We start from the raw sequence: 25,291 nt of genomic DNA on the forward strand, positions 1-25,291 counted from the left end.
TTCGACAGCACTCAACAGAAGGATGCTGAGCAGAGCGAGGCTGGGGGACAGTGGCGGCTGTGCGTCTCCCCGTCTGCTTCCTGTGCTGTCACCGTCACAACGCCATGCTGCGGGACCTGCAGGAACAATCTGCTCCGTTCGCAGCAGTTGCTTCCCGTTTGCTGCATTTCCAACATTCACAGAACCAATTTCATCGCCTTCCCTTTCCGCGGGACCAGCTGGCCAGCACCCCCGCCTCTGAGGTCTCGTCCGAGCCCTGTGGGGCCGGTGGACTTCAAGCTGCCAAGCGTTCAGAAGTGCAGTCTCTGCCGGCGGTGGGGGGGTCCGTTCGCCTGTAGCTGCTTCTGCATGATATTAGTACTTCGTTTTCTTCTTGGCTTTTCAATTCTTCAGAAACCGAGTTAACCACTGCTCACAGTGAATTCGCCTGGATCTAACGGGCTGGTTTCTGTCTCTGACAGGCCCTGGCTGGTCCGGGGAGGCCTGCCTCACCCGCTCCATGCACAGAGCTCCAGCAGGGAAACGGGGTCCTCCAGCACTGCCACCCCGCCACTCCAGGGAAGGGGTGGGGTGCCTGATGACCTCTGGTGACACATTACTGATGTAAGCTTGCCATTACTGCTCACAAATTAAGCTTCTGGTGGCTGCATTGTATTTTGGAACCAATCGTTTCTTTTGTTTTCCAAGAGAAATTTTTTTTAAGCCACTCCTCCCCCTCCCAAAAAGGAATTATCCAAGGGCACTACTATGTCTAACTTTCAAAGGAGGCATTGTTAATGTTTTGGCCATAAATAGGCAATTAACCCCCACTCTGAGTCTAGTCGAACCAAGTTCCCACCGGCGTGGTGACTGCAGCAAAGGGTTTGTTCGTGTGGCGTTTGGTTTCTGGTTTCTCGACTGTGGCTTGAAGCTGCAAGAAAGAGTGGTAATTCGGATGGCCGATACCACAAAAATAGTAGATAAATGGGCTCCTGTCAGTAGGAGACATTCTCTATCGACACAGTGCTCGGGGCGACAGAGGACCGTGCTGCCAAAGGCAAAGTGGGCTCAAGTCAAGGTTTCACGCGGACAGGCCCGGAGGCCAGCGGCCTGCATGGTGTCGGGAAAAGGCCCGGTCAGGCGCCAGCCATGCTCGGCTCTGGGCACAGCTGTCTCGATGTCATGCCCATCTCAAGGACACACCTCTTTGTGCTTCCTGCTCTGGCCCTCACTGGGCTCTCAACAGCCCGCAGGCACCATGCTAACCTCAGGCTGGGAAGGCCTTCTCTGGGCGTCCTGCATAAGGAAGCAGAAGTAAGGCAAGGAACGCCAAAATCCTCCTGGGGTTGCCAGGCGTCCCTTTCCCTGCATCCTCTGACGCCCAGCTGGAGATTACCTGGCTTCATTAGGAGAACTGAGGAGGCCATCACCGGCCCCTTGTTTCCGGGAGCTGCTGTCCCAGCTATTGTAAACTGACCAGATGTGGCCCAGCTGAGACAAGATCCAGCGTGACACATGGTAGAAACCATGAGAGAGTCCTCCTACGGCCCTAAGCTGCCCCCAGCCCTTCTCCAGCCCCGAGTTCAGAATGGGCAGCCACTTTCAAGTGGACGAGAACAGAGACGCTTGGGCAAAGGAGTCAGAGATTTGCAAACGAGTCAGGGCGGACAGGAAAGGATCAGGAACGGGGCCTCCATGGGGGGAAGGAGCAGCAAGCCTAGCGATCACAGATGCGCAAGCCCTGTGGGGAAGAAGGTCCCACGGTTCCCTTCACATGGAGACAAAACCGGTCACGGTGATCCACTAGACTGCATTTCTACTACTGACAGGTCAAGAAGAAAGAGTCAAAGTGAGGGCTGCAGGTTAGGTAACAAGAGGGACTTCCGATCAGCAAACAATAAACAGGGCAGCTTAAAGAACGTTGCCATTAGAGGACTGATTCTCTGCCCCGTGAAGCCCATGACTAGGATGAGCTGGAAGCCAGTAACAAAACGAACCCTTCAGCCAGCCCGGCTGCTTTCACCGAGAGAACATTTCTCCAGCCCCTTATGCCTATCATCACTTCTGCTGCCCCCACCCTCGTCCAGCCCAGCTTCACGTTTGCCAGTAGCCTCCTGACTGGCCTCCCCACCTCCCCCAGAACCTACAGTCTATGCTGCTCACTGTTGTCCCAAAGGAGCTTTTTATTGCTCCCTGCTTAAAACCTGCTGATGCTGCCACCCTGCACCCAGGGTTCCCGGTCATTCATTCCCTCTGCCGCTGCACACAGGACAGGACGTGAAACAGGGATGTGGCCCTTGCCCTCAGCAACCCACCCGTAAGAACTTGCCCTGGAAATCTTCAACGCTAGGTACCAGAACAGTTTTTCCAGACATTTCTGAATCAGCGCCTTGTACTCACCTCAGCAGAAGCCAACCCTGAGCCCTCCTGCGTGGGACATTTCACTGCCAGGAGGGGACACCATTGCTCTGCTGGGCACAGCAGCTCAGGGGACACTCGTCCTAGGACGTGGATCCCTCCTCCAGGTCAGGCCCTTCCTGATTCAGGTGGAGCTGGCACCTCCTGAGGGCCTGAACTCTCAACGCCATCTCCACATGGCACAGTCTGGTCCCTGGGCATCTGTGGAGTTACTGGACTGGGCATGTGCCATCTCTACTGCTCCCTCAAGTCCCAGACTTACCCGGGGAACTTCTGAGACCCCAAGGTATTGCGGCTCTGCCCTAGACCTGCTCATTCAGGCTCTCTGGGACAAGGTCTAGGAACCTGCAGTGTGCTGGCTTCCCAGACAACTCCGACGCCCAGGGCGACACCTGGGCAGAGGCATGCGAGGTCAGAAACCCCAGGCTCAGAGCAGCAGGGCAACGGGCTCAGTCACCACACAGCCAGGTGGCAGGCAGCCTCCCAAACCCAGGGCTTCTGACTCCAGCCACAGCTCTGTTCCAACCACAGTCCACCTCTGTTTCCCTTAGGACATGAGAAGCCTATACCACACGGTGACGAGGCGAGACCCGGCCCTCAGAGGTACAGAGCCCTGGACTCACAGCCCCGCAGCACAGCTCAGCAACTCCGCCGCACCCTCAGACGAGGCGTCCTTCCAGGGAGCAGGGATGCGGCACAGCGCGGCGCCACAGGGACAAGGGATTCCTGACGTGAGGCCGGTTCACGCTGACGAGCGGCAGTTCCCACCTTTTGCCAAATTTCTCTCCTTACTCCTAAAGTGCAGCTCCCGATACGGCAGCCGACTCTTTCCGAGCACGTGTCCTGCGCACACAGAACTAAGCTCCAAGCACTTCCTACAAATGAACTCATTTAATGAGTGAGACATTTCATGCAATGAGAGAAGGCGTACCACCCGTCCTTGTGGATGGGGAAACTGAGCCACGAAGAGGTTCCATAAGCTGCTCAGGGTGAGGATGGAGTTGACTCCACAGGCAGGGCTCCAGCCTGAGGCCCCGCTTCCCAGCAGCCCTGTCTCCCCATCTCAGCCCATGCTCTCTGCTTCTCCTTCGGCAGCCTGGAAACGACAGGAGGGTTTCTCTAAACTCTCCTCGGTGGGCCCTTGGAGTTGAACCAGTCAAAGGGGCAAGAGCCAGCTGACCCACAGGCCTTTCTTACTCTGGCTTCCACGAAGTAAAACTGGCCGTGTCCTCAGATGTGGCGAGGCCTCAGCCGGTAAGGCCTCGTTCTCCCTGCAGCCACAGGCTGGGTCTCCCAAGCCTCTTCGCCAGCACCAGAGCAGGGGCCGGCAAACCAAGTGCGCTCCCAGCACACCCGGGGCTCTCATCTGAGCAGCTGGCTTTGGAAAAGGCCCCTACTTCCGAGAGTCCGAGCCTCCTAGCTTCTCAAACACTCTCTGCTCAGGATGGCTATCAACTGAAGCGCGGAAATCACCAAGTGGCACTAAAAGCTGCCTCCCTAGCAGTCCCCAGATGAACTCCCATTTTCCTCTTCCCCAGGAGATCAAAGCGACTATGTCAACACTCGCCCCGATCCCAATGACCTTAAGCAGATCGCTTGTGCAACCCGAGGGCCCTGACCAGAGTCAGCAAGAAGGGATCCGGGCAGAGACTGCAGTCAGCCGAGATCTCACCGCTGCACTCCAGCCGGGCCGCACAGCAAGACTCTGTCAAAAGAAAGGGAAGAAAGGGAGGGAGAGGAAGAGAGGGAGACAGGGACGACGAGGACTAGAGCTGAAATGAGTCTCCTGGAGCCCTGAGGCCAGCATGCGCCACGAGTGGCAGGATCCCGGCCCACCAAGAGTGGAGAGCCCCGGAGACTGCCCAGAGCAGCACAGGGAGGGACAGGAGAAAGGCGGCGGCAGGCCTGGGCCTTCTTTGTTCATCAAAGCTGGTGCCCGTTGAGTGCCAACCGTGTGTCAGATCCATGCCACGTAATTCCTCTCACACTCGTGAGAAACAGGCACAGTTATTCCCATTTTACAGACACAGACGTGAGGCCTGAGGCACACAGCTCAAAAGTGGCAGAATGGGGACACAGCCCCAGTTATCTGACTCCACAGCTCCCAGTTCTGTCTGCCACCCTCTCTATGTCCCATGGCAGCATTTCTCCAGGAGGGCCAGCTCAGTGGTCGTCACCCAGGACCAAGCACAGCAGCGGGAGCACTGAGCCAGGGTCAGGAGGCCAGGGCTCCCACTTTCCAGGGCGCCTCACTAACCATGTGACTTTGGGCAAGGTCCCAACTCTCCCTGGACTCTAGAGGCCTCATCCTCAAGTGAGGGGATGGGATTAGAACAGAGATGGCAGATGACGTTCAATTACTCATGAATTAGCAATGGCCGCCAAGACTGACAAGGGGAGGATCCTAAGACCTCTGCTAAGTTCACCTGAAAAGACTGCCATGATTGATTAGCCGTGTCCGTCAAGAGCACGGAAGGAGGCCTGCTGGGTCAGCACTCAAAGCTGCCCCCTTGACGTCCCTAAACTCTGACGGTCCAGGTCTTACCGGCTCTCTTCCTTTGTTCAAGACTATCCCAACTATCTCCAGGTCAGAGGCAACTGTTCCCATGTGCCTGCCCACAAACGTTTTTGCCTTTACTTGTATTTAGCATTTCTTACATTCCGACGGGCTTTCTAGGGCTTTCCACGTCTACCTGTCTCACCAGATCTTCACACTGTCTGCAGTCGTGTTATAAGGGGTGTTCCACCTCTGAATTCCTCTACTTGCCATCGGCACAGCTCCCCACCCCGAGAGGAGGGGTGCTGAGGGTGCAGGGTGGCGGAAACCCTAGGCAGCTGAAGGGGAACAGCCACTGGCAGGGTGGACACGAGAAAGCCACAAAGGCGCGGGCAAGCTGGGCTTGCCACACAGGAAGCTGGCAAGGAAAGGCACGGCTGGCCTGCAGCTGCTGGCGGTGCCTGAGCAAGAAGTCATGCAGCCGCCCCACATGGTGACCAAGAAGGGCCACTGTCCCTCAGAGGCGGCCCCACCGGCACAAAAGATGGAAAGTGGAAGTTGGCTGGGGGGGCTTCGCCTGGGGAGGACCTGTCCAGCAAAGGGCTGCCACTGGTCACTGATGAGCGTCTGCACAAGGCCTCACGACTTCCTGCAGCAGCCCCCAATCCTGCGCAGCCCCTACGGCCCTGCCCACCCAGTTCTCCTGGACTCATCCCCAGGAACACGGCTCTCGGAGGCTTCCCAAGGACGTGCTGGCATGCTGGTTTCTACCTCATGCTTCTTTTCTACCCCAAACTGCCCCTGGCCAGCTTTCACGGTCCCTCAAACATCTGCCAACACAACAGTTGCTGCCTGTTCCGAGGCCTGCTCAGGGAGGTGCGGGCCTCGGTGTGTGGGCAGCTGCAATCAATCAAACCTCTGTTTCGGCATGCCGACCCCTCCCCACAAACATCTTGCTTCTGTTTGAAGGGCTGCTGAGAAATACAATTTGTTGCTCTTTCAAGCTGACCAGCTTGGAGTTAAAAATACAGCAGGGACTATGACACCCGGGGGACTGCATTCAATGGGTGATCTTTTTCATTGTTGCTTTTTTCTGAAATCTTCGCTCATACACATGTGATCCCTGTCTAAATGGCCGCCTATAGCTCAAGTCTTGCTGGGAGCCAACCAATGCTGGGTGGTCAAACCAGGTCTCAAAAAAGCAGTAAGGAAAATGTCAGCAAAAGTCCTGCTAATAAACAACCCACACCCTCAGGCTGGGCCCTGCCCTCAATGGCACACATTGTCATATTGCAAAAGGAAGGCTACAGCTTCACAGAGAACAGCAACCAGAAGGGACGAAACACCACATGAGGGGGGCGGCTGTGCAGGAGGTCCCGGGGCCAGCTGGAGCAGGGATCACGGCGTAACGAGTCCTCCGAGCTGCCTGTGGGCAACTTGCTCTGTGGAACCGAGTGGTTGTAATTACAAGTCCAGGGAGGGCGGACGCTGCTGCCTTAGGTCCTTGCGTCATTCCCCCCAGTAGGGCTTTCCTCACTAGTCAGCCTCCCCAGCTGAGGACCCAGATGGCTGCTCACCTGCAGCCTCATTCAGAAGCTCTGCCTGCTCTCCTGGCACTGAGGTTTTAAGAAGATGTGAGCAAAGACCACCTGAAAGCACGGTCTACACCCTACCCAGTGCATCTCATCCTGAGAGACAAGAGCCCCCACTGCCGTTAACTGGACAGCTGTGCCCCAGGGATGGGCTCGGAAGGGGTAGGGTGGCCGGCGGGCCCCTGGGATATTTCCACCCTGGCGTCAAGGGCGACAGATGTGAGAATGCTCGCACACGGCCAACTTCCTCCGGGCGAGGGGTGCGAATCTGATTCCGTCACCATTTCCTAACCCTGGGCTCTGAACAGAGCTGGCCGCAGGCTGAGCCGAGCCACAGAGCAGGCCTCCTTCCCATTTACCAAAGAAAAGCGATGGGGCCAGAAGGTGAACAAATAAGACAAAGCGGCGTGAACAGAAGAGGGAGGATGGAAACACAGGGAAAACGGTGGACACAGAAAAGGAGGCATTCTCACAGCAGACCGAGGGCGCCTCGCGGGCACGTGCACCCTCTGCTCCTAGTTCTGTTAGAAGCAGCCCGCACCTTTCCTCCAAGTCCTGTGACTGTGACGATGATCACGGACGTCTGTCAGCACCCACCCTGGGCCAGCCAGTGCGCTGGGTGGGGCGTGTGAGTACCTACAGATACACACACGTGCATACCAAAAGATGCGGCTATACACACACAGCCATAGATACACACCCATAGGGACCGACACACACGTACACATAAGCACATTCTCCACACACGCCGCTTCCCTTGCACCTCCTGCAGTCCTGTCCTCCCACATGTTGAGCAGCTGGCCCAGGGCTTCCAGCCTCCGGCCCCACCTCTGGAGGCCTTCCAGCTTGTCAAGGTCACCTTCTAAATGCAGACCCCAAAGTGAACACCACAACCAGATGAGCCCTGGCGGGCAGAGGGACCAACAGAGCTTCAGTTTCCTCAGGAGGGACTGGAATGGCCAACCTCTGAGGTCACATCTCCTGACACCCCCCGCACAGGGTCTACACCCAGGGCGCCTGCTCCTGCTGGACTCAACTGTGGATACAGACAAGGGCAGGGCCTGGGACCTCAGCGCTTCCAGCCCTTTTACACTCTCAGGTTCTCTCCCTGGTCCCTTTCCTGCCGGCGGCTTGGAGGGGCTCCAGCTAGCACAGCCCATCTGGCTACACCACATCATGGCCAGAAGGAAGCCCCCATGTCCCCACGCACACTCTCGAGATCTGCTCTGGGACCCAGTCGGTGCCTCTACGGGAGCTGGGGCTCTTCAGAACGGCCAGCTGCTCCAAAGGTCTAACTGAAAAGGCTGTCTGCACCTTTAACCTGAGGCTCTCACACACCTGGCCTCGGAACCCACAGACGAAGGGCACCTTTACAAGAATGCACAAGTATAGCTCTCACCCCCAAAGGCAAAGGTGTAAACCGAGATCAAAAGGAGCAGGAAAGAGAGGCCAGAGAACAGTGGGAGGAAGCGGGCCTCACCTGGTGCAAGCCTGCCCTTCCGAAGATATGGAAAGCCCAACTCCAAGCCTTGCTTCCACAGGCAGGGAGGGCAGGCCCCACCCCCTTCTCAGTGGTCCCAAATGTTGAGTGAAGCCACAGCACGCAGATGCTGGGGTCTGTGGCCAGTGGTCCCACCTCAGTGGCCATCTGGCAACATGTTAGTCCTTGTACACCAGCGACGTGCCCAGCTCATCAGGTTCCCATGCACGAGGCCCTGCACCGTCCAGGGTTCTTGACAAACACACAGGGATATCCTAGGCCTCGTTCTCAGGGCCCCATAGAAAAGCAAGGCCCACTCCCCAGGCTAGAAATCATCTGATGGCAGAGTCTGACGGAGAGAGGGCTGGCCAGGGTCTAGACTCCTGGTGCGGGCATGGCTCAGCATCCACAGGCCCAGCCTCAGGGCTCACATGCTTCCCAGAGGCCCCTCTCTACTTTCCCTGTGCCCGAGACCCACTGCCAAGCAGGCAGCCAAGGACAGAAAGGCTGAACCAGAGCGGGCTCCAGGCACTTCCCAGATCCAGGAGGCCCGCCTGGAGCCAACGAAGCCATCTACACAACTGGGCACAGCCCCACCGAGCAATATATTTTTAAACAGTTTCTCACCAAACGAGGTCAGGAAATGTCTCCAACGATGGCAGTGGTGTTATTCCAACTGTGGCTAGTAAAATATAATAACATGTATGTTGTTTTTATTACCTATCTAGCTTATTAGGTAATAAAATATGCTCAGCATTAAAAATTTAACTGAAGCCGTTATCATACCCAGAACTCTGGACTCTGAGTTTTCGTCAGAAGTCACCCAAATCTGTCACCTCTCCAGCCTTTTTACCTGTGTAAATTTTTCTAGAGAAGGGAAATTCCTCTGGGTATCCAATAAACGTGTTCAATCCCTGCCCGGCTAGTAAAGTCAAAAACGTCCACTATGCAGGAAAGAGAACGGCACGCGCCTGGAGCCGCGACGGAAGAAACCACCTGGATGAGGAGGGGCAGCAGCTCCGCCCCACACCCCTCCCTGCAGGCCCTCCCCCAAGCGGACCGCACTGGCACAGAGGAGGCACAAGCACACCACCATCTTGCCCTCCTACTGCCCCAGCCAGCGCCCAGGCTCCTGAACAAAGGTGGCCAGAAAGTCTGGACTCGGGGCCAGGTATGCTCTGGACCTAAGACAGCTGCACCTCTTCCCTTCTGGGTAGACCTCCGTTAGGAGTAGGAACTACAGGAGAGAGGGGCAAAACCCCGTGAAGAGAAACTGCACTTTCTTCGTAAAAGGAAAGAAGACCCAGCTGAGAAAACAACATCGGGCACCGAAGGAAGTCAGCTATGCCCACCTGAAATACAGTGAGCACGATGATCCTGCCTGCCCTGGATCCGGCCAAAAGGCTGAGTCACCAAGGCCAACTCCTCTGAAACCATCCTCACCAACAAGATCTTCACCCTCAAACCCAGTGAGGACCAACGTTTACAGAAACAAGTCCAGAAAAGATGATGGTCAGACCGTGGCATTAAGCAACTGATGGCGTCCCGGATGAACACAGAACCAAGAGCTGATCCTTGAGTCAGAGGTCACGAGGGCCAGCACCACTTCCCGGGCCTCACGATCACCTTGCCATCCCCAGCCACAACCAGATGCGGCAGGCTCGGAGACTCTCCTGATGACGGCGTATTAACTCCAAGTTCATCTCACTCAAATCAATACCCAAGATCAGTGTTAGCACAAGGCAGGGCTCCGAGACAGAGAGGATAAAGTCCGAGTGACAGGGGCATGTGGCCGGACGCTTCCTCTCCAGGGAAGGGCAAGGATGACTGCAGAGGCAGCTCAGAGAATACTGATCACAACTTCTCGACGGCCCCGTATTTCAACAGTGTGCTCAAAGGAATAAACCGCCCCCAGTCACTAGCTCTCAGCAACCATTACCCACAAGCCCAATCTCAGGATCGGCACCATCCAAGGGACACTGAATCCCAGTGTGTGTGAATGTTTCTTGCAGCAGCTACAGGGGTGGCTTCCTGGGAGAGACGGCTCCAGTGAAGGGCCAGAGGGGATTCCCAGTGTTTGGTCCCCGAGTCTGCCCACCAACACCCCGCCTCTCACTATCTGTCTGCCCTTGTACCTCTAGCACTGCACTCACAGTGAAAGGGAATATTTGGTTGTAAACAGAAAAAAAAACACGTTTTAAAAACCAACTGGATGTAATCCCAGCACTTTGGGAGGCCGAGGCGGGCGGATCACAAGGTCAAGAGATCGAGACCATCCTGGTCAACATGGTGAAACCCCGTCTCTACTAAAAATACAAAAAATCAGCTGGGCATGGTGGCGCATGCCTGTAATCCCAGCTACTCAGGAGGCTGAGGCAGGAGAATTGCCTGAACCCAGGGGGCGGAGGTTGCGGTGAGCCGAGATCGCGCCATTGCACTCCAGCCTGGGTAACAAGAGCGAAACTCCGTCTCACAAAAAAAAAAAAAAAAAAAAAAAAAAAAAAAAAAAAACCCAACTGGAAATAAGCTTTCTTTGAACAGGTTTGAAAAACAAGGAAATTAACCAACTCCTGGGTATTTCGGAAACCGGAGTTCTACGCTTGTCTAGGATGGACCAGAACCAGCGGAGGCTCCAGTGAGCACCAAGGTGACTCCAGGCTGCCAGGACTCTTACCTGTGCCATCTTGGCAAGGTCTAGAGAAGGCCTCTGCTCTTGAACTTCTTCAGGGCGCCGCCTTTTAACACCGACCTTCTTGTCATTAAGGACACATGGCTGGGAGCGGCTGCGGGAAAGGCCACTGGAGCGTCTCGCCAGCTCTGGCGTTGAGGCAGGTGTGCTGTTGGCTGAGGGAGGACAGTATTCCACAAAGGAAAACTGCTCGTGTGAGCAAGAGAGGGACCGCTGCAGGTCCAGCCGGCCCCCTCCCACAGGGTACGGGTCAGGGCTCCAGGTGTCACCTGCCTGTCCACAGGGGGCTGAGCCTGGCACCCCTTGGCAGTGCGGCCCTGCAAATCGGTGGTGGAGTCCTGCCTGGTCGCAGGGGGAGGAGAGCACGTTGGCCCGGGAAGGGAGGCTGAAGCTGGAGCTCCTTTGCATGGTGCTGAAGCCGTTGGAATAGCGCTGGACGCTGCCCCCGCTGTAGCAGCGTCTCTTTTCCACGGGAGTCCAGACTTTGGAGCCCAACGGCCTCCATGATGTCCGGCAGCTGGACATCTCATCGGAGAAGGACAGTGAGCGGCACTGGCGCTTGCTAGGGGGTGCTGAGGGGTTCCCGTTGTGGTCACTGATGCTGAGGTCTTTGATCAGACTGGTCACAGCACAGGCGGTCACTCCCTCCCGGTGCCAGAGCGAGCTGTCCTTTTCAGGCAGGCATTCCCAGATGCTGGTGCTTGGTTGGTCAATCTGAAGAGGGCATTTCCTGTCCAGCTCTCGCCATCTGTCATTTTCTGGTTCATAAATGACAAGGAGAAAACAGAATTTGAGAAGGCCTTCACTGCAGCCCTCTATTATCTCCACACCAACAGCCCATTTCAAACATAGCATCTTACGAGCCAAAAGGCCCCTAGAAACCATCCAGTCCAACCTCATTTTACAGATGAGAAACCGAGGTTCAGAGAGGGGAAGTGAATCCCAAGGCTTTGAGTTGGAAGTGGAAGCACAGCAGGGCTTAGAATCCAGATATACCCCTGGGACTCCCGATGGCGTTTTCTTTCCAGTGTACCACACTGCCTCCCAGGAGAATCCAAAGCAAATTTTCATCCAAAATGCCTTCTCAGCTTATGTATGGGTCACTGAATCGCCCTGAACCCTGCCCTGGCTGGCAAGAGAGTCAGGACAAGACATGTGTGAAGTGCCACTAGGTTCTCTGCAGCTCTCAGGACTGGGACTTGATGCCCTGGCAGAAGACCACAACTAAAAATGTCTCTCAACACCTCAGACTGCCAGGGACACAAGATGGCTGGGGCACTGCCAGGTTAGTTCACCCGAATTCCACCTTTAAAGCCTTTGCTGAGAATACAAGCTGGAGCTTGTACTGATTTAGGTCACCTCCACCAAGATGCTCAACACCAATATCATCAATGGCTGCCAATCACAGCGCTTTCTCTGTGTTCACTCGATTTTTCACTTAAAGCAATTAAAATCTGTAAGGACAAGTCTTGGGCTTCACAGACTTAAGGGCACCACTTAAACTTACGTATTCAGGTCTTTACTTGAATACATGAATAAATAAGCTACCCTGCTATGAAATGCTGCATTTGCACTTGAACCTTTATTTCTGTGAAATATTCAAGAACTAGATACTGTTTTTCTACTATGGAATCAGGCACCACGCTGGGAATTTTAAGAAATGCAAAGATAAATTTGACATCGCTCCTGTATTCAAGTTTATAGCAGAAAAGCAAAGTTAGGAAATATGCCGAGCTGTCAGGGAACAACTTGTTAGCACTATTTCCTCGAACCGATGTGTATTTACAAACCATGCACATGTGGATGGCTTGAGCCAGTCAAGGGAATAGAAGTGAAACCTGCGATGCTATTCGGTAGGTATTTAAATGCACGCTGGGTCTCAGAGCAATGCAGATCACTTACTGAGCATTTACCCTGGGCTATGTCATCCACACAGCACCCTGGGTACAGGTACAATCACAGACCAAATGGGGAGACAGGCTTGGGGGACACTGAGCAACTAGCCCAAGGCCACACAGCTAATACCTGACAGGATGTACACCCAGGTCAGTCAGGCCCCAGAGCATAGGCCCTTTTCTATACTACAAAGGGAGGGCCAGGAGCCCAGAATAAAAGCCAAGACAGAGCTAACGGTGGTACTCCTTCTTCTTGGGCATCCTGCCAAGGTCATGAGATAAGGATTGAGGGGCTGGGACCCTGGCAGGGAACACGGGAAGAAACTGTCCAGAGGCTGTCTTCACGGAGCGCCTCAGAAGCTGGAGATGCAGGAGGGAGACAAACGCTCAGGCTAGCCGGCGGCGACAAAGCGGGACTGTCGCTGAACATCCGATTCATTCATCATACACCGTTCACCTCATCTCTGAGATTTCCCAGGCCCTGACCACGGCAGGTCTCAATAACTGCTCCTCCAAAAATCATCCAAAGTACCTTCCTGCAAGTTCCATTAGGATATTCAAATATGCTTCAGCACCCAAGGAAACCACTTCCTTTGAGTATTCACCATTCTGTTAAATCAGTTTCAGCTTGACACTAGTCAGCAGCTGAAAGTTCAACAAACTAATATAAAATTTTTTTTTGAGACAGGACCTGGCTCTGTTGCCCAGGCCGGAGAGCAGTGGCATGATTTCAGCTTACTGCAACCTCCACCTCCCAGATTCAAGCGATTCTGGTGCCTCACCCTCCTGAGTAGCTGGTATTAAAGGTATGTACCACACACCCAGCTAATTTTTTTTTATTTTTTGTAGACATGGGATTTTACCATGTTGGCCAGGCTGGTCTCAAACTCTCGGCCTCAAGTGATCCGCCCACCTTGGCCTCCCAAAGTGCTGGGATTACAGGCATGAGTCACCATGACCAACTATAAAGTAAAATTAAAAATTAAAGGAAATATAAACTCTTTTTTTTTTTTTTTTTTTTTTTTTTTTTTTGAGACGGAGTTTTCGCTCTTGTTACCCAGGCTGGAGTGCAATGGCGCGATCTCGGCTCGCCGCAACCTCCGCCTCCTGGGTTCAGGCAATTCTCCTGCCTCAGCCTCCTGAGTAGCTGGGATTACAGGCACACACCACCACGCCCAGCTGATTTTTTGTATTTTTAGTAGAGACGGGGTTTCACCGTGTTGACCAGGATGGTCTTGATCTCTTGACCTCGTGATCCACCCGCCTCGGCCTCCCAAAGTGCTGGGATTACAGGAAATATAAACTCTTGTTGACAGAGTCACAACTATCCCAGTTATCTGACTTAAACGAAAACAGTTATCTTAAGAAGAAAGTGAAGATTTACGTATGATGATGTTCATCAAAATGATGAGTGATAGCAAAATGGTACACATTATTCAAACATCTTACAGCAGGGGGCTGGTTAAGGCAATTATCAAGGAATAACATGGAACATGAAAAAGCAGAGTTTCAAGGAATATTAAATGACGTGGGGAAATGCTAGTAACATAAAGCTAAGTGTAAAGAAACAGGATATAAAACTGTATAGACGGTGTGATTCCTACTTAGCAAAACGTGTATGTTGTGGTAGGAAGGAAATAAACCAAAACGTTAATAGCGGATTGGCAGAAAGCTGGTTAATTTATTCTTTTTAGTTTTTCTATAGTCTCCAAATGTTCTATGAGAAAAAATGTATTACCAAATACGTGGGGGGTGTGGGCACCAAGCCCACGGGTGCTGTGCCCTTGCTCAACTCAGGAAGTGAGCCTGGGTCAGGGTGGGGGCCTACAGCCCGCCTTCCTCTGGGTTGGCTCCTCTGGGTGTTCAGGAAGTTGCCATACAAAAACGCTGGCCACTAACTTCTCTTTTGGGACAAGGCACTGAGGCACCAGATGGGGCAGGAATGTGGCCGACTAAGGAGGAAACCAATGGGCTTGGCACGGAGCGGTGAGGGTGGCCGGCGCTCACGGAGCCCGAGGCACACTACAGACTGTGTCTCCGTCAGGTCTCGGGGAAACCTGGGATAAGAAGGAGTTAATCCCACTCTCAGAGGATACCATCTTCTCTTCCATTTTTGTGCCACTGGCCTGGAATTTTCCCCACCTCTAGGGAAATCATAAGAAAGGGGAGTTGGGAGCCAGGTAAACAGGGACACACCCTCTCTCTCATCTGCTAGTGCCCTTCCTTTCCCACGGCCATCCTGTGATCTTGGGGCTTCTTGAAGGGCCTCCTCAGGGCCTCCCTACTGCAGTCCTATCTCCTCACTGCCTCTAGAGAACTTTCTGAAGCCCCCACCTAGTACCTATTGTGGCCCATTCCCTTCAGCTGTTACCCACTGCTTCCCGGAGAGGGGGCAGGCGCTTCACATTGGCACCTGGGCCCATCTCCTCATGGTTCCCCCCAACAAACCCTACGCTCCAGTTATCAAACCTCCTATGACAGTGAAGGTCAGAAGAGAATCATATAGCATCAAATTCCTCCTTGAAGCAATTCCTGAGCCAGCCCACAAAGCACACCACCTCCCCCAGCTTTGCGTAGACAACCCAAAAGAGTCATTCTTATGCACCAGCGATTCTTTATAAAATAAAGTTTAATAACTGTACTGCGGGAGCAAGCACGGGTAAGATCTACATGCAGAAAGGCTGGAAGTCCCACTCGCGGGGCCTCGAGGGAACTATCAACACCCAGGACATCAGAGCTGGATGACGAATTCCTACCGGACCTACTCATTCTGGGCTACAGAGTAAGCCTCTCTGGCCTAAATATGTAAGATTTCTTTGTTGGAGGGAGGATTCAGTCAGTTTTTATCTGTGAAGGGAAGTGCAGCTTCCCCCAGACAGCAGCTCCTTCACTCACCCACACCTTTGCAAAGGTCTGGAATGTTAAATTTTCCTGCCTTTATCCCTCCTTTCACCAAGACAGTCTCCTCATTTAAAAGGCCAACTCAAAGCTCCTCTGAAGATACACCTTCTCCTAGCTCTGTGCACCTGAACTGTAATTACTGATCTGCTTACCCATCTACTTCTCCTCCTAAGCCACAGACTTTCAAGCACAGCCCCAGTGAGGCTCCCCGGTGCCCAGCACAGAGCAGGGCACACAGCAGACCTGAGTCTGGTGCACAGATGAAGGACTGGACTGCACACTGAAATAAAAGCTGCAAGAGGATGTGGACTCACGTGTCTTTTGTCCTTGGAAAAGGTGAGCCTTCCTTGGCCAGGTAAGTCCAACCTGGGCTGTGCCCTGAACCATGTGCCCCACCTGGGCCTCGTGGCCATGTGCGACTCAGTGGTGCCTCACAGTCACGTAAGTACAGCAGAATGTGGTTTTCAGACAAGGTTAAGCACCTCCTGTGGAGACCAAGATACGGCCAGGAGATGGGTTGGCAGTCATGTCTGAGACACTCTGGAAATGTAAAGCGCTGCGACTGTGTATCAACACCAGCCAGGTGGCCCCTTGTGCAGCCTGCAGGCAGATAATATTTTAATTGTTTCTATCTTTATCGCTTTGAGAAGTACAATATGAGAAAAGTAAAAACAATCGAGGCTATGTTTAGCCCTGTGTTTTCACCATTCGCTCAGGGAACAGAAAGCAATTTATTGGGTCAGATCACCAGACAAAAGAAACAGGAATAGAAGCTAATTTTTAATGGCAAACTGCCCCAACCACTAGGCCCTGACGTCACACTACACAAAGGGCCTTGGGAGGCCTCTGAGAAGAGGATACCGGGTGCCCCTGCCCCCTCCATTCAATATCACTTCTGCACAAACAACTATAACTCTTTGAAGTCACAATGGCCATGGACGGAGGAGTCTACTGAGCAACAGTCACTCGGTGTAGTGGAAAGGGCAAGGGCCTGGGTTCAAATCTCAGCTCTATAAGTTACTCATCCTCATAGCTATTATGAAAATTAAACAGGCACCTCATACAGGGTAGAGTAGGCTCTCAAAAACAGCAGTCATCATGAGGATAATTAACAGTATTGGAAACGCTCTCCTAGCTGAGGCTTGACTCAACTAGAGCTGCAACTGGGTACCAGCCTCTGTGGAATCCGGCTGGAGTGGTAACCTGGCTTCTCTGCACTAGAATTTCTCAACATGTGGGTTCCAGGCCACCTACAGGAGCATCCTTTGGGGCTGTTTATTAAAATGCAGATTTCTAGGCCCCATCTCTGACTTGGTAAATCAGAATCTCTCTGGGTAGGCATTGGAATGTAGACGACATGGAGACCTGAGTTCTCAAACATCTGTCAGAATGACAGCCATTGGGGCCATCCAGCGCCACTGCCCAGAAGCTTCAGGAGGGTTGACAATTCTGGTCTCTACAAATTTGAATTCATAACATCACTGAAAGTTGGTGTTTATGTTTTGGTTTAGGCCAATTACAGGAAGTAGAACTCAGAGGTTTCACAGGACAGGATGGGACCTTCAGGGCTTCCTTCTCAAGCTATACAACATGCTCTTGATAGAAAGCCACTAGCAAAGGCCGGGCGCGGTAGCTCAAGCCTGTAATCCCGGCACTTTGGGAGGCCGAGGCGGGTGGATCACGAGGTCAACAGATCGAGACCATCCTGGTCAACATGGTGAAACCCCGTCTCTACTAAAAATACAAAAAATTAGCTGGGCGTGGCGGCGCGTGCCTGTAATCCCAGCTACTCAGGAGGCCGAGGCAGGAGAATTGCCTGAACCCAGGAGGCGGAGATTGCGGTGAGCCGAGATCGTGCCATTGCACTCCAGCCTGGGTAACAAGAGCGAAACTCTGTCTCAAAAAAAAAGAAAGCCACTAGCAAAGGCCTGAGACGCTAACTTACTCCTGTCAACAAGGTGAGTGTGACGTCTCCCAACTTTTCCCTGAGAACACGCTATGGCCCATCAGCTGTGTTCCAAAGCTAGGCAGAGGGGCTCCCCATCCACCTGCAGCCTGACACCAAGCCCCTGGGAGCCCTGAGCAGGGCACGATGCCCCACAGCCTGAGAGCATGGCACCAGCCCGTTCAGTCCTATGCTGCACGTGTTGCTTTAGCCTTTAGGCATACAAAGCTTCTCCGTGTCCCCACTGAGCATATCTTCACAAGTCTGAAATGATACCTACGTGACAGCATGTATATTTGTGCGTAGCATAAACACACACGGGGCTTTGCCTACAGATGGGAAAGTGAGCCACTCAAGTGTCCTGGGGCCCAGTTCTCTCTCCGTCTTGAACAGACTAGGTGACCAAGGTCTCTTCCAAAGCTGAGGTTCGATGTCTGAGCTTGCAGTTTCTGATTTTTGATTATGCCACAAAGAACAGCAGAAGGATAAGCCTACCTATGCAGAGACAAGGACCCAAATCTCCAAATTCGCACTCGCAAGGCTCTTGGTCCACCGTGTGACCAAGAAGGGCAGAAGACTGCCGAGCGCACAGATCCCAGAGCAGGTAGCAGGAAAAACACTTAGAGGAACATCTGACCTCAAATGTTCTTATTTCCATCTCTACCCTCACATGTCAGGAAAAACTCCTGAGGCCCAGATTCTTGGGAGTCTATAAGTCTTCATATATTCAAAAGACAGAGGACGTTTATAGCCCTGGAGAGCTCTGTGCTATGTTTTCAGTGGTGCCTTATAGTCACATAAGTACAGCAGAATGTGGTTTTCAGAAAAGGTTAAGCACCTCCTGTAGAGACCAAGATACAAAACACCCCGATTAGCAAGCCTGCTGTCAGAGCCCGACCAGCTGAATCATTCTTAGATCTCACACCTATCTACTCGTGCTGACAATCTCTCCCCCGTGCCCTGTGGGTTGGGTTGTGCTAACTCGGCCTCAGGGGCACAAAGATGCCTGGTTGGGGGGAGAAGCTCACCAATCCTGCAATGGGAAAATCAAGAGAGCCGAGGTGTCTTTCTGAAGGTGGTTTTGCTAAACTGATCTTATGAAAAGAACCCGGGGGTGGGAGGACACAAGCAGGGAAATGACATGAGCTCCCCCATGATGGCAGCATCTGTTTCTAAAGGGACTTTAGAGCCTCTGGCTCCCTGGAGAGTCTCTTTGCCTCTATTACCAGCAGGAGACTCAACTCAGACTGTGTCAGGAACAAAAGGTCCTCGGGCTTTGCCTGCCAGGCCTCAGCTTCAGGTCCTGCCCACTCACCTGGGATGGACTATAAAATGGCAGCTGTGTCTTGGGTTCAGGGACAGCAACACAGGACACCGAGTTCCTCACACAAGACAGAAGGAACAAGGGATTAGGACGTTCCATCAGGCCCCACATCCAAGGCAGCAGGGAGGCGGGGCTGCAGGCTTCTGGGAGGTGACAGAGAGGCTGCTAAGGACAAAGATTAGGGTTCAGAGCCATTACCAGGGCCCTGCCCTTACCAGCAGAGTTGGGGTGGCCCATGGCAGCCGCCACTGCTTCTGGGAAGTCTCTGCTCTTACAAAAAATGCCCAGTGGGATCCTCAAGGTTAAAAACCACAGCAGATGGGGTATTGGGAACAGGGGCCTCAGTCTCACCATCTACAACCCTCAGCTCCCACAGGCACTCACAAATGTACTGGGAGCAGCTAGTATTTGCAATGGCAACAAGAACTCTGAAGGGACAACAAGGTCAGTGTGCTCCATCTCCTCTGGATTTCCATCCTGACTGTGAGTGTGCACAGAGCATGTGAAACGGGCAGCTGCTGGTGATGCATCTCTCAACTGATGTGCACAGCAAAGCCGGGCGCCATTAAACAGACGAGGGAATTGATGGCAGACAGAGCTTTTCACGAAACTGTCAATAAATGCATATTCACTGCTAATTAGCTAACACTCCAACAGGGTCCTTGTTGAAGCTGAGAAAGAGCATGAGTGTGCATCCCAAGGACGAGACTCATCTCATGGGTTGTCACAGCAATGCCCATCTGACGGGGAAACTGGGCTTCAGAAAAATGTCACATCTCCCTCATAGACACACATCCAGCTAATGACACGAGCCCAGACATCAGCCTAGTCTGCAGTCCCAAGGTCATACTCTTGCAGTTGGGCCAGGCTGCCTAACGTGACCATCTCTCCATGTGGAAGGCATGGCACTCAGACAGGCTGGCAGGGGCCATTCCCTGTCCCTCTGGCACTACTGTGGTCCCCTCCCCATCAAGTCAGCCCAACCTGGGCAAGAAGGCAGCCCCAGGAAGCTCTGATTTCACTTGCCACTGGCAACAGTATCATGTGCCAATCACATTTCACATCGACTTCCATTCTGTGCTTTGTTCCAGAAACACTGTCTGAAACCAATGAATGGTACAAGGAAGAATTTAAATATCCTATGTGGATGAACAAACCATTTTAGATATTTTTAAAAATCACACAGATGACCATAATAAAAATAAGCGAATAAAGCACATCTTTAAAAATAATATATATACATATATATACACACATACTTCTATATGGATGTAATTTTTTCTCCGTGAGAACAAATCGCATTCTAGCATACACTGGCTACCAAGTAGTCTCTTACTGGACCTGGCCCAACAATCACATTCAAAATGACCGTCTCTGAAAAACACAAGTGGCAGAGACCAGTAATTGGGCCTGAAAAGCTCTGATTTGGTTATTGCTGTCATCCACTTTGATCCATTCATTTGTTCATTTGTTCTAAGAAATCAAAACCACTCAAGCTCTGAAGGCCGCCTTTTCCTGCAAGGTGCAATCATTTTCCACTTTCCCCGACAAACAGTGGCTGAGTTAAAGACCAAAAGCTACCAAATCTCAAAGCAAAATCTCTTAGTCCTCCCCAGCTCAACATAGCCAACTGGTTTACCCTGTAGAAATTAATACAGAGAATGCCCCAGGGAACAAGCCTTTTATGTACAGAGCAGACTTTAACAGCCAAGTAATTAAACCCTGAAAGTAAGGGCTCAGAATCAAAATGCTGACAAACCTGAACCGGAGCGGCACAAGGAGGGCTGCTATAATATTTTTACAATTCCTTTTTATACATAATGTATGATCCTTCTGCTCAAGTTTCCTCTATGTTCTTTGCCTGTGAAATAATTTACATTAATAAATAATTTATTACCATAACTCCTAAAGTAATTATGGGTTTCCATCCAATTTTTTTTAGCATATGAATTGTTTTGTTCTCTGTCCATTGACTTGTATTTACAAGACTTTTCCTAGTAGCCTTTTTAAGATAATTGCTATTGCCTTCGCTTTCTCACGTAGTATGTGATTTCCAGGTCCCCTCCTCGCCTGAGTGGTGAGGAAAATGGAATGTGTGGTGTCCATTGTCCCTACAATTCAAATGCACTGAATGGCTGCAATTAGCCAAGAGGGGTGAATGGAGACGGCGCTCACTCCACTTGCCCTGTTTCACCAAAAAAGATTAAACTAGTACGCGTGTGACCCCGGGTTCCCCACTGCAAATGGCAGAAGATCTGGAGGGAGCCTGGACAGAGTGCGCGTGCGGCTCCGCCTCTCCCCACACAGGATGCCGCTGAGCCACAGCCTGGGCCCCTCTTTTACCCACTAGAAATGAGAGCCAGGAGCAAGGGCAGGCTCCAACACCCAGCCAGCTGACCAGTGGGTGGGAGGCACCACGGAGCTGCCACCTGACCCGTTTCTTTCCTGTGTTGAGAGCACAAGACCCAGTCATATAAATGGCTCTTTCCCAGAGCAGCTTTGCAGAGGAAATTCCACTTCAGCAAAGAAGGTGGGCTGGGGATGCTCTGGGAGACGAGAAAGGAAGCCCAGAGTCCAAGCAGCCTCTGCTGGCAGGATCCCTGTGGCGGGGGCTGAGCTGGCACCCTCTTAAGAGGCACTCAGCCCTGTGCAGGACCGGCTGGGAAGCACTCAGCTCCACCCTCTCTGCTTCTCCCATCCACACTCCATGCTGGCTTTGTTCTCTCTTCCACACTGAAAAGCACAAAACCACTTCTCTGTAACAAGTTCCTAAACTGGGGTGGGGGACGGGGGTGGGGAGGGGCCTGGTATCCAGCTTGCAATCACAGGACGTGAAGTGCTTTAAAGAAAACAAAAAAAAGGATAGGCCAGGCGCGGTGGCTCACACCTGTAATGCCAGCACTTTGGGAGGACGAGGTGGGTGGATCACCTGTGGTCAAAAGTTCCAGCCCAGCCTGACCAATATTGTGAAACCCCGTCTCCACTCAAAACACAAAAATTCGCTGGGCACAGTGGCAGACGCCAGTAATCCCAGCTACTCGGGAGACTGAGGCAAGAGAATCGCTTGAACCCAGAAGGCGAAAGCTGCAGTGAGCCGAGATTGTGCCATTGCCCTCTAGCCTAGGCAACAGAGTGAGACTCTGTCTCAAAAATAAATAAATAAATAAATAATAAGGCATTGTTGTGAGCACTCCCTTATATTAATTACGTGTTTTATCTAAGCAGGTATAGAGGAGGCCGAGCTACTTGAAAAGGTGACATTTTAAGAAACAATCAGGATGCTGTGCTCCTTGCCCTAATGCACTTGCACAGATTTTCTGCAGAACATTTGTGAAATTTGAACTCATACTGGCTTCCAGCGAGGACGGTGGCATGGGGGCTCAGGAGGAAAAACTCCTGAGTCACAGGGCCAACTGTCCCCAGCTCTCCTGGGAGAATTCCACTGCTCGGCACCAGAACACGGGTCCTTTATCTTCAGGGGACAGGCTGCAGGGTTGGTGATTATGATAATTTGGTGTTTTATCTTTACACAGCATTGTCCAGCACTGGAAGGACCCAAAACCCTCTTGAAAAGTCCAGCCGGCCCCTCAGAGTATTCTCTTCCCCACTGTGGAAAAGCAGGCACATCGGGCATGGTGGCTCACGCCTGTAATCTCAGCACTCTGGGAGGCCGAGGCAGGTGGATCACAAGGTCAGGAGATCGAGACCATCCTAGCCAACACGGTGAAACCCCGTCTCTACTAAAACTATAAAAAATAACTGGGCATGGTGGAATGGGCCTGTAGTCCCAGCTACTTGGGAGGCAGAGGCAGGAGAATCGCTTGAACCCGAGAGGTGGAGGTTACACTGAGCTGAAATCGCACCACTGCACTCCAGCCTGGCAACAGAGTGAGACTCCGTCTCAAAATAAGTAAATATACAATAAAATAAAAACAGGCCACCTGAGATGTAGTCTCGCTGCCTGGGGGGCACTCCCAGTTCACGGAGCACAGGGAGGGCTGGAGAGGTCACCCGAGCTTCCACTTGACAGAGTGGGCAGGGCAAGGCCCCTGACTGCTGACCCCCACCAGCAAGTGCAGGAAAGGGACAAAGGCAGGAGGGAGGATGTGTGCTAGCGCGTGGCCGTCTCCTTAAATCCCCACAACTTGCAAGCTGAGGAAACCTAGCCAGGATGACAGGGCGGTGTCCCCATAGCTCAAGGGCCTCCACGCTCACGGACGCCAGCCTAAGCCGTGCAGAATCCACCGTTATTGATCTTTCTCCTCCATCAGACAGAAATCTCCTCGAGGGAAGGGGCAGGGTCTGATCCACTCTCTCCCTCGGCAGGTGCCTGACACACAGCAGGCACTCATGTCGTATCTACGACAGCAAGCCATGAAAATGCAAAGGCAATGCAATGGTCACTCAGTGACGCACGGGCAGGGTTTGGGTTTTCCTGAATCAGGGAGGGGCTGAGCAACAGAAAGACGAGGCCCATGGGAGAGAGAGCAGCAGACGAGAACAAGAGGTCTCCAAAGACCCCCAGAGGCTCCCTGCTTCTCCCTCTGCTGCCTGGCAGTGTCCTGGCATTGCCCCACAGAGCAGAAGGAAGACAGGATCCTGCTGAAGAGAAGCAGCGCCTAGGACGGAGGCCCTGGCATCCAGCCAGCACGTCCTGAAGAGCCACTCTGTAAACAGGAGTCTGGAGACTCAACACAGTCCCTCCTGGAAACCATGACCTCCCCGGCAGGAAGCAGGCTGCTGGGCTCTGCAGCCTCTGACAGACTCTCCAGGGTAAGCTGGGCTTCTCCCCCCGACACCTCCCTTCCCCGGGGCCTCTGCCTCAAGACCTGCCCCTACAAGGGCATCTCTCTCTCATCACAAACCCACCAGACTTCTACCTTATAACTTACACAGTGCAAAGATCAGAAAGCCTTGAGCAGCCTTGAAATAAAGAGCAACGCCTCCACAACCCAGTTTACTGGTCTGGCCCAGCTGACAGCGAAAGTCTAGGCAGGATTGAGGGGTTAGGCATGCCGGGGCCTCTCTCTCTTCCCCAGGCATGACACAGGAAGGAAGCTCAAAGGTGAGGCTGTCCAGGAAGCAGGCAAAGAGGGAGGCTTCTGAGCTATATGTCTGGGGCGCTGAGGGTTTGCTGAAAGCTGTAAACCACCAGGGAGGTATTCAATCCTGTGGGAAGAGGCCTCAGAAGTTCTATGTCGCACGGTAAGCCAGGCCAATGGATCTCCCTGTCTCCAACTTCCTCAGTGGTAGCGTCAGGAGCACCCCCAGGTGTCCCAAGAGCCAGGGCACGTGGTGGAGAAGAAAACCATCTTCCTTCACCACCCACCTGAGTCCAACTCTGCCTACTGAGGAACCTCGCAGAGGGGCACCTTGCTAGACCTTCGTTCTTCCATATGTAGATGAAGCCACTGGCAGAGCTGGCGGGGCCCTGCATGTAAGGAGACTGGCACAGTGCTCAATCTGACACAGTGGCGCCCTCCATCGCCTCATCTATGGGGACTGTATCTAAAGAAGAAAAACAAAACACCATAGGTGGAGGGAAAGGACAGAGAAGGAACGGCAAGGGAGATTACAAGGTCCGACCAAAGTTAACTGGGAATCTGAAAGGCCACAGTAGTCACCCAATCACCCAAGAGTGGCTTCGGAGTCCGAGCAGACGTTATGGAAACTCACCCTGCAAGACGTCCCCAAAGGTGGGCAAGGAGAGCCAGTGAGAGACAAGTGAGAGGTGAAACGACACCCAACCAGCTGAAGCATCAAAAAAATCAATATAATCAATAGTCATCTTTTTTTTTTTTACCTCCTGTAAAAACAGTAATTCACACCTGCACAGAATCAGAAGATGAAGGCAATCTTCTCTGGAAGGCATGTGAGCAATATGAATCAAGAGCCTTAACAATGCCCCTGCCCTCCAGCCTGTCTATTCCACTCCTGGAGACTATCCTAGCAAGGCAGACAAAGACTTACGCACTGACATAGTCACTGTTCATCCCAACAGCAAACAGAACGGCCCCTTGACCGCACAGCCTAGCCACAGTTACATCGCTAAAGACATTCTGATGCATTTACTACACAACGCAGTACTAGAGACGATTCGAATGAACAATTTTAATGCTGCGGGAACATGATGGTAACCGCTCCAAGTGAAAAAAGCAAACGAATATAGTTTTACATAATTACATGTTCAACATGGAGTGGGCTATATAAAAAATGCTAACAACATAAACACACAAAAATATCAACAGCAACTCTCCCTGGGCACTGAGTCCACGAGAAAGTTTTGTTGCATGGTTTACACTATTGTACATTTTCTGAATGAATAAAATCAACATGAATTACTTTAATCATCGGACAGAATTTCTCAATGTTAGAGTTGTAAACCACACAGCAGTAGCCTGTCCCTTCACTCAAGACACTATAGGGGACCAAAATAGTTAAAACACTCAGAAGAGTCCCCGAGGCTGCTCTTTTTGAACTTGTGTCCAGAAGGTGCTTTGAGCGTCTCACCTGGAAGACTCAGACCCTGGCTGGAAGGGCTAGGACGGCTCCCAGGACGGCCTTGAGTACT

The 25,291-nt window shown here is 52.4% G+C and overlaps 1 protein-coding gene across 6 annotated transcripts in view; it reads right to left on the reverse strand.

Moving 5' to 3' along the window:
* Window positions 1-25,291, reverse strand: part of FAM53B (family with sequence similarity 53 member B) — a 119,872-nt gene that overhangs the window by 46,695 nt on the left and 47,886 nt on the right. For 5 of the 6 annotated variants that reach the window (XM_039465025.2, XM_039465023.2, XM_074383053.1 and 2 more), the window contains one exon: window positions 10,641-11,413. In XM_039465025.2, the coding sequence (XP_039320959.1) occupies window positions 10,641-11,413 (773 nt within the window). Of the gene's footprint in view, window positions 1-10,640; window positions 11,414-15,765; window positions 25,288-25,291 lie in introns of those variants that run through there. The other variant, XM_074383055.1, reaches the window with a different exon arrangement.

Source organism: Saimiri boliviensis, chromosome 12 (assembly GCF_048565385.1).
Source record: "Saimiri boliviensis isolate mSaiBol1 chromosome 12, mSaiBol1.pri, whole genome shotgun sequence".
In the NCBI taxonomy this organism is placed as follows: domain Eukaryota; kingdom Metazoa; phylum Chordata; class Mammalia; order Primates; family Cebidae; genus Saimiri; species Saimiri boliviensis.